At 37.1% G+C, this 10,313-nt stretch overlaps 1 protein-coding gene across 1 annotated transcript in view; it reads right to left on the reverse strand.

The window, feature by feature from the left end:
* Positions 1-2,810: 2,810 nt before the first annotated feature.
* Positions 2,811-10,313, reverse strand: part of LOC101861742 (WD repeat-containing protein 18) — a 15,589-nt gene continuing 8,086 nt past the window's right edge. The window contains exons 7-11 of the mRNA XM_013084498.2: positions 9,236-9,306; positions 7,180-7,304; positions 5,756-5,916; positions 4,629-4,718; positions 2,811-2,928 (exon numbers count right to left, since the gene is read on the reverse strand). Of these exons, the coding sequence (XP_012939952.1) occupies positions 2,830-2,928; positions 4,629-4,718; positions 5,756-5,916; positions 7,180-7,304; positions 9,236-9,306 (546 nt within the window). The 3' untranslated portion in view covers positions 2,811-2,829. The remainder of the gene's footprint in view (positions 2,929-4,628; positions 4,719-5,755; positions 5,917-7,179; positions 7,305-9,235; positions 9,307-10,313) is intronic.

Genomic DNA, 10,313 nt, shown 5'->3' on the forward strand with positions numbered 1-10,313 from the left:
TTGGAAGGGGAAAAAAGAAGACAACTTAAATTCTTCTAACACTTTTCAGCACAGTGTTAGTGGAGATGGAAGCAGGACAGACAGAACATGATTTGTGGGTGGTTGGCGGGTGCTCTGGTGTAGTTTGCTCCTTCTTTTCTATCAAACATCTATCGTCTTTATCTCCCCTCCTTCTTTTTTATGTTTGTTACTCCCTTTGTAACACCTCTAATCTTCTGGCACTCATATGACCGTATACAGTTGCGAGCGCCGTAAAACCTCTACTAAAGCAAAAAGAACATGATTAGAGAGTAGATAGACTGAAAGGATCCGAGGTGAAAGGGGAAAATTCTTGAGAAGAAAATTAATGTTCCTTCCATGTCTTGTAATTTCGAACCCGGGACCTACTGAATGCGGGAGAGTGTACCTCTAGACCACGAGAGCCCCGCTACTTAATCATCCTGAACGAATCGTTCTCTTACTCGGATTCTTTCTAATCGAGATTGCTGACGATATAAACCCCATGTTCTTTTTCTAGTAGAGATTTTACAGCGCTCGCAACTGCATAAGGTCATATGAGCGCCAGAAGATTAGACGTGTTGCAAGAGAGTAACAAACATAAAAAAAGAAGGAGGGGGAGATAAGGACGATAGATGTTTGATAGGAAAGAAGGAGCAAACCACACCAGAGCACCCGCCAACCACCCATCCCCATGTTCCAATGAAAAAAAAAAGCACAAGGAAAAATAAAAGAAGCCGAAACCCTATCCATACTCACAGCACATACATACAGCACAAAACAAAACAAACAAAAGATCAAAAACATACATTCATGTACCTTCTTCTTTTGTCAAGTTTGATGCTGTTAAATGTAACGCACACGTGTTGCTCCGAATTCAACGTCCATCTTTGGGGAATCAGAAGTGTTCTGTCATGCATCTCCGATCCGTAGACACACTAATTCTGACCATAATATCAGGAGGCAAATTAATTATCTACTTCGACCTTGTCCACCATGACTAACCTGGCTTGTAGTTAGTAGGCCTACACAACACCTGTTTTGAGAACTGAATTCATGTCTTTTGCGTGCAAGGCAAAGAATGTAACATGACCATTATTCCAAGTTCACAGATGTCCATCCATTTTACTATAAGTACATGTATAATAAGGATCAAACTTGGGCTCACCAGTTGCGAAAAGATACGAAAGTGTACGTGTACTGGACTCACAATACGTACGTACTCGTTGAGTTGGAGTAAAAAGGAGCACCTCGACACAATAACGGTCGTATAGTGGACGGAAGAAGCAAGGTAGACAGACAGAAACAAAAGAGGGAAAGAAAAGAAATATAAGGACCTATCAGTGGTCCCCTTCAAATACCCGCACGCGCGCACACACATCACACATATAGGCCTATTATTATTATGTACACTGTACACAGAGAGAGAGAGAGAGAGAGAGAGAGAGAGAGAGAGAGAGAGAGAGAGAGAGAGAGAGAGAGAGAGAGAGAGAGAGAGAGAGGGGAGAGAGAGTGAGAGAGAGAGAGAGAGAGAGAGAGAGAGAGAGACAGACAAGCAGACGAAGAGATCCGACGTGTACAGCAACAAATATGCCTATACGTTGCTACAAGTACCGTATTACTTAAAAGTCCAGGTTTTGTGTGTTGTAACTAGATTACTTTGTTTTCCAATCTGTTTGAAAATATTATTAGTATTAGAAGATACTGTTCATTGTAGAGACAATAATATTTTCTTTTCATGTGATATTTAATACAAGTCCATTCAACCAATGTTGATGCACCTCATTATACGCGCAAACACACTTTTACATTTCTCTGATTTCGCACAATTTTGCCAAGCCTGATTTTTTAAGGTCAATTTTGAGTGACCATATCTCAGGCATCTCTTGACAAAGATTAAATATTAAGGTGTAAAATGATGCAGAATTTATTCAGCTTTTAATTGGTATGCTGCATGAGAGGGCAGTGCAAGACTATAACACGATGATTGGGTGATAACATTTTCAAGTTCCTTTTGGAAGCCACTGTATATATCAGAACTTTTAGTATTGTAATGACCGCAGTCAATATTATGCAAATATCATACTGACCCACCTCTGCACTCCTCATTTGACAGTCTACCATCACATACACCCCTACTGACACAATTTTGATCATTTAGGAGGCGGACTTCCGACCTTGCATGCCTGTCAGGGCCAATCCGGATTGAGAGGGATCCCAGCAGAAAGACCGAGATACTTAGGTTTCCTGCGTGTGACAGTGAAGTGCCTGACCACTACACCGCAGATGTCAATGGGTTGAACATTTTTATAAGTTGTAATAAACAAATAGTAATTGACCAGAGTCAGGAACATACATGAAATTAGACAGTTTTAATCAGATTTACCCTGCCCATGATAATAGCATAAAGCACTTAAAACACAAAAAGGTCATATAAGTGATGAAGATTTGAGGATTATATGAGAGTAACAAACACAAAAAAGGAGGAGAGATCACGACGATAGATGTTTGATAGGAGAGAAGGAGCAAACCGCACCAGAGCACCCACCAACCATCTGCTTTGATGTACACTTCACAAACCACACCAGAGCACCCACCAACTATCTGCTTTGATGTACACTTCAAACCACACCAGAGCACCCACCAACCATCTGCTTTGATGTACACTTCAAACCACACCAGAGCACCCACCAACCATCTGCTTTGATGTACACTTACAAAGCACAAAGACAATTGTCTCTTGTAACAGAACAGAGTCTTCTCAACCTACTTATATCAGAATAATATTCTGATGAAAAAGACATGAACAATACTTTTTTCTTTTACAATGTTTTATTTAATAATTTCTTTGAGAGCAAATTGATAGATTTCTTCATTTGCTTTCTTCAACTTGTTTGCTTTATCCTTCAAGCTGACAACATCTGGGTGCTTCTGCAGGAAGTAAAAATATAATAAAAGTCATGTTATAACGGTGAAAGTCTTAAAAACATTTTAAAACAAAAGAACAAATCTGAAGTAATAATGTAAAAATAAAAATTATGTGGAGAAAGATAACAACCTACTGTACATGTATAGGAACAATGTTTTTTATATTTTTCTATTTTTTGTAAGCGTTTTATGGCGCTCGCAACTGCATAAGGTCATATAAGCGTGCGGGGCACACCAAACATTTTCAGTTGGTAGGAAATTTTGAAATTTGCTCGGGTGGCGGCCGAAGCCTACTCTAATCGATTTTAGACCACCAAGGGATCTTTAACAAGCGCAACTTGCACGCGGGACCTCCGAGATTTTTCGCCGTTGTCTGAGAAGGCTAGGTGTAGATCTTTCCTACCAGAAGATCAGGGGTGTGGCTGAAAGACAGCAGTAAGAAGGAGCCAAGGAGTAGCTGTAGAAAGGCTGCCGAAAGAGTCAGGAGCCCAGAGGAGGGGGCAAAGGAGGGTGGGGGCAGAAAGTAGAGACGAAAGCAGATGACAGAACATTGCTAGAAAGCAGGAAAAAAGGTGAAAGGAGACAATTTTAAAGAAAATTTTTCTGTCGCTACCCGGATTCAAACCTGGAACCTTTGAAAGAGAGGCCAGCACCTTAACCTCTAGGCCACGAGAGCCCCTGGACAATGGTTAAAACAAAATCTAAACACAAATTTGAAGACAATAACAGGTAATTTCATATCTTTTCCAGAATGCAAGGGAACAATTGAAAAATGAAACATAAAATGAAAGTACAAAACATTTGGAAATACTTGGACATTTCCCCCCAATTTTTTTGTCTGTCAAAGTTTTAAAATCTGAAACATAATAACTTGACCAGGCTACAGCAGACATATATGGACTCCACATCATCTTTAACTCACTCAACCCTAGGCCTACACTTCCAGGTTGTCAGCTCTCCCTAGAGATTTTTACCTCGTTTTGAAAAAGTGAAAAAAACCCTAAATATTAACATATTGTTCCCAAATTTGATACACATTTTATTCAGACCTTTATTTGTGTGTATTGAAAATTTGAAGGCAAAATATGTCACAGTTTTTATGCAATACTCCATGGAAAAAGGTCTATATGCAGAGTCAAAAAGTAAACAAAAAGCGAAGAAAAGAAGTGCATTCAAATTTCACACCCCCTCACAGGGTTCACAAATATGTCTTTCTTTGTTTTAAATTTGGGCTTTCGCTTCTGTTCATAGTCTGTTTCAATCGAAAAAAGGTTACTCTTCCAATTAGGTTATAGTCTGCTCCACACAAAAGTAGTTATTTCGGTCACGAGAGCAAAATTTTCCATACCGATACTGTCGGCGTTGCGTGTACACACCGATATTATCAGCGTTAGGGCTGGGTGAGTTAAGAAAGCAGTCTGAACATCTTATGGACAGAAGTTTTAGCCGAAATGGAGATTTCAGAAAAAAATAACGCCATTTTTATGTGTCCCACGATCATTATCAGAGAACAATATAGATCTAGTTTTATTATCATTGAGTTCTAACTGTGTACCTGTGACATCATCATAAGCAGCAACCACTGCATAATGTATGCACACACATACATACTCGCATACAACCACACATATATGGATCTTGAAAAAATTACTGAAGATGATTAACATCCCAAAATCTCAGAAATACGTAATATTTAATATTACCTTCAAAAGTGATGAATTGTTCCCTTGCATTGTGACACTGGTTTCTTCCACCCCTGAGGTAGGCATCTGCATCTGTGGCTTTGAGACCTGCTGTGAATTTAAAAGTTAATGGAAAAAAAGGTAATAAAGTGCAAGGAAATGAATACTCTGAAAATGTCAGAAATACTAGATTTTAAAAAAGCAAGTGCTATGTCACAACAAAGTACAGGTATGTAAAAGTTCTAAGAAGGGATAAAATTTAACAAGATGGCGCATGTATTACCCCCCCCCCCCCAAAAAAAAAGAAGAAGAACAACCCCCCCCCAAACCAACAAAAAACAAACAATCAAAACCATAACCAAGAGGCATATCTTAGGTCGGTATAGTCCTCTATCTCCGGACCAACAGCAACCCATGCCATATTTTTTTCAAGTTTTGAGAACTTCATTGAATGGGTGACATGAGCATCTTACACACTATTTCCTCATGTTCGAGCAAACCTTTTTTGGTGTTGTCTCAGCCTTAAAATGATCTGCACTTACGGCAAATCTCTTTCTACATAAAAATGATAATATTGCAATTCTACTTCCTTTTATAGTAACTTCAATAAGTGGACAGAATAACAGAATTAGGACAAAAATAGACTGGCAAATAATATATTTACTTAAATCAGACTTACTTACGATGAAATGTTCTTCTTCACAGATCTTTAGCCTCTTATCATATGCTTATTAAAATTAAATGAAAACAAAACTATTCTTCAAGTAAACTTTCCTCCCCAACAACCCAAAATATTACTTGCTTAAAGTAAGAAAAGAACTTCACTTTTTTACCAAATATAGTGCTCTATGACTCAGGTGACCTATCTGGCTCAGTTGGTTACGAATCAATCAGCCACATGGAACTTTGAGCTTCTAATCCAGGCTCATCCTTCATGGAATAGATCTTCTCACACATTCAAGGTGTCCTGGACTGGGACCAAATGGTTAACAGTGACCTACATGTTGTCTGGAAGGATGTAAAACTTCAAACAATAACAAATCCTCTCCAGAATGCAAGGGAACAACTAAAAAGTGAAACATAAAATGAAAAATAAAGATTTTCAGCCTCTTAAGCCTAAGCCTCATGCAGTAACTCTAAATACTAACCGGCAATTTCACAGGAATATCGATAAAGATTTCATCCTCAGCACCATCAGCCTCTACTTCATGTATGTTGCGTTTGAGATTTGAGAGGAATACACGAGGCTTTGCATCAGGGTTTACAAGAGCAGCAGGTACAGGGGTCACCAGAAGATCACACACTTGCTCTGTGGAAAAGTTTAAACTTACTGAGTAACATAAATTTTAACATATATTCTTTAAAAATCATTACTATAAAAATTTCTTTACTCTGGATTCATTTCAAATGCTCAGAAAATATTGGCTTGTCCTAAAAAACCCAACTATTAATCATATAATAATAACCTCTAGCTCAACGATTAAAAAAAAATCAACAATTTGATAATGAAGATTGTGGTGAATACAGAGATGAAGACAATGAGTAACAAAATATCATGTGTCAAGATATGGTGGAATCAGGCGCTTGTCAATTTCTGGGTATATGGAGTTATTGGTATAATCTTAAAGCTTATTTATTTCTCTTTCTTTCAAAGAAAAAAATACCCATCTGTCTTGAATAGAAGTCGAGATAGTTGCGTTTGAAGGAGGTGGGGGTAACCTGATTTCTGAGGTAAATTTGCGAGAAAAAGGCCACCAAAATTTGGTAACTTCTATAGCTGGAGTCCTTGAAAACTGACAATTTAAATATTTTATGCCATTAAACGTTTTTCAGTAAATTTTACATGTAAATGTGTTTTTATATTGCCATAAAATATGTTGAGCAAAAAAACAAAAAATCAACAAAAATTGCCAAACTGGAGGAAAAAATGCCTGTTTCATCGATTTCATTATTTTGACGAGCGCCTGATTTCACCACACTGCCTCATATATAGATAAGAAGCCTAATTTGAGAGAAGTAGGAACTATAAGACAAAAGCAATGTTCAGGACAAAATGCCAATTACAACATAATAAGTTTTAAGACTCATGATAGAAAAAGACAAATAAAATCCCAGTTCTATATTCCACTGGTATTAACTGGTTAATAATTTTGGCTGGATCATTTAAGCTGCACTGGAAGCCATCAATCTTTTCCATAAATATAATGCATTTAGAGTACAGTCCTCATTGAACAAAGTACTGCACACAAGATAAACAAAACATTTTGTGCACTTCTTTTTTTTCCTCATCCCGCCCATTTCCTTTTTTTGAGAACTTTTGAATTTGCAATTAGAGTTGCCCAGGGTCATGTATGTTTTCTGACATACTTTTAAATGTATATTTGTACACAGCTATCTCATTTTTAAGTGCAGTTGAACTCTAATGCCATACAGTGCAGAAATCAAGATACTAGCAAAAATCGCAACTTCGTCCACCCTCTCTCTAAAAAAAACACCTTAGTACACAGTATATTCAAAGCATCACTCTTGTCTCTTGGAAAAACTTACAAATGTGGAAAAGAAACAAACTCACCATTTAGATCAATTGTGATGGGATGAACAGTGGAAATTAAACTCCATATTTTTACTGTCATGTCATCCGATGCAGACACAATGCGGACATTGTCTTGACTGAGGCAAAGGCGTCGCACAGCTGCACTGAGAATGAATAATATGTAAAGACCATATTTTTAAAAAGGGAAAGTAAGCAAAGACACAACAAACAAAAAAAATCAATTCAAAACAGATGACATCACGGCAGCAAGTTCAAGCAAGAACAAAGTATATTCGTTGTCAAAAGAAAAACATGCTGCTGTATCAATTAAAGAATGAGACAAGTGACAAACATATTGTTTCAGTGTGTGTTTATCAAAAGGTTTTCTGCACAATTCGGCCGGTACTTATTTGTGAGCGTGCCTGGTGAAAGGCACCAAAAGACGCCAAAGGTTAAAAATAGAATTTTTGACAAAAACTAAGCTCCATTAAAAATGGATTCTTAAGCCATTAATACATTGATTACATTACTAACAAGCACTTGAGTTTCCTTTACTTTAAAACATATTTATAATGATGTTTTATAACACAAGGTATATTGCATAATCCTAAATAATGTGTGAGAAAATAGGTTTTCCGAGTGCACACTGTGGATTGTTTCTCTTGTCCATTCATAAAGTCTACCAAATCACAATGCATACCAAAATTTAGGTCATTCTCTCCCCTCTCTAATGGCGAGTAGTGCACATGAATATCTAGAACGTGTAAACAAAGCAAAGCTTTGTGCATCTATACCCTTTCGGGTTTTTTTAGAGCAAATTGTATCGCACATTTTTTCCCTGCCCAAACCTAGATGTGGGTGGTTGGCAGGTGCTCTGGAGTGGTTTGCTCCTTCTTTCCGATCAAACTTCTATCGTCCTTATCTCTCCTTCTTTTTTATGTTTGTTACTCTCTTGTAGGCCTAACAACACCTCTAATCTTCTGGCGCTCATTCACTTTACGCAGTTGCGAGTGCAGTAAAACCTCTACTAAAACAAAACCTAGATCTAATTTCTTGAAAATTCTTGCTCAAGGTGGTGGCGAATTTGTTTTGAAGACGCAATATAAACATTTGGAAGCTGTTCTTTTATCTTAGCTGCTTTTTAAAGTTGATTTGTGAGTAGCGAATGTGTTGTCAGATCGTGTTGAAGCGTAGATCAATCTATTTGAAGCAGAAACAAAGGGGAACCTTTAAAGCCGTTTTCCCAGAGCTTTGTATCCATACCCTGCCTTACAAAATCAACCATATCTCAAAAAACCACTGAAGATATCCTAAAAATTCAAAAAACATATTCTTCAGAAATGATCCCTTTACACGAAAATGCAAAAAAAACCCCCCAAAACCCAGGACTCTTTAAAATGCGTCATTTGGTACCTTTCACCAGGCACACACACACACACATTTATCTCTCTACTCTTTACTAACCTGTATTTATTTGGGTGAAATGTCCTAAAAGACATTAATTTCAAAGACTGGCAAAACTATGAGGTTTTTGGAGGTCTATATTTTTTCAAGACCAGACCCTTTATGGATAAATCAGTTTTAAAGAGAGCTGGAGAGGAGGTTTCATGAGTATGCAGTAAAGAAATCACTCCCTTGTCAAAGTGGATGAGACAAACATGTACATGCACATTCTACCCATAAGGGAGTTGTGCCTAAGCTGGTAGGACAGCATAATATGTATATATACCTCAACTTGTTCAGTGTAATACACATCAAGGCAGTTTTTACATTATATATGAGAGAATGAGACAAAGCTATGAAACATGGGGGTAAGAATAGGAAAACAGAATTTGCCAGGAGTAGCAGGATTTGAGAAATGAACTTGTGGACTACAGAGCAAAGAGGGAAAACTTTAAAGTGACATCAGGTATACAAGTAGAAATAAAATATGCATGAGCGTTTGAGAAGCTTTGACCTAGAATCTTGAACATTTGGTAGGTGACAAAAAAAAAAACCCCAACAAAACAATCTCATAGTGGAAATCCTGACTTTCATAGGATCCTTCATCCCCCCACAATAAGAGCTTCATTGTACAGAAAATATCAACACTTACGAATGTGCTGGATAGACAATGAAGCCATCACTTGGTTCTCTCACATCTAAGTGAACTGATCTAACAGCTGGCTGGGGAAATAAAAATTCAGAAAAACAATGTAATACTTAGGAAAACAAATTGAGTTAACATGAACACTTGTAGCGAAGATAGCAGCACTTAATCCCTTACCCTAACAATAACAGAAAACAGAAAAGAAAAGTGAAAAAAAAGAAAAAAAAATTTTTTTCAAATTCTGAAAGACAGTACAATAGTAAGTAAAGTTTATCTGAACTGAAGGAAGAGAGTAAAGTTCTTTCCTTCTTATTATGTTGACATTTCACCATATTTCTAAGTATGAGAAGGTTAGTATATCTATCATCTATTGAAAGAAACAAAAACGTCTATCAAATTACTTGGTGGTGTAAATCAATAGAGAAGACAAAACAAAAGAAACAAAAATGTCAATCAAATTACTTTGTGGTGTAAATCAATAGAGAAGACGTTTCCATTGGCATCTCCTGCATACAAGGTGAGTTCGCTGTGATCCATTACTACAGAGGTGACAGCAGTGCCCAGCTCAAACATTTTCAACTCTTCACTGGAGAACAGAGACCAAACCTGAAACATAGAATAGATGAATATTTAGACATGGGTTTTTCATTATATTCATTTCCTTTTTTCTACAAGCTGAGATCAGTACACACTATACTCAATGGAGTCAGATGGAAAACTTTTTGCTGTTTAATTTAAGGTCAAGTATGCTTGAGCACCCAGTCTCCTTGGATCAGTAATATAAAGTTAAAGATCTTTATAAATAAATTTGTCCACATAAGCATTTTGGCTGTTGAAAGTTGTTGAAAACAGATTTGCTGAGGCTGATGCTTGAGAATTTTTTTCCCCATAACTCTCTACCTAAGACTGAAGAAACTGATCAATAAAAATAGATGAGATTGCCTCAAAGAAGTATGTCTCGTATGCAAAAGAACACTACATGCTATGAGGAAAATAAGCAAAATTTGAATACATTAAAAAATCAAGATACATTGTCACATAGCACACCACCCCAAGATTATGAACAGTCCGGTCCATTTATACC

The sequence above is a fragment of the Aplysia californica genome, unplaced genomic scaffold (genome assembly GCF_000002075.1).
Source record: "Aplysia californica isolate F4 #8 unplaced genomic scaffold, AplCal3.0 scaffold00298, whole genome shotgun sequence".
Taxonomy (NCBI): Eukaryota; Metazoa; Mollusca; class Gastropoda; order Aplysiida; family Aplysiidae; genus Aplysia; species Aplysia californica.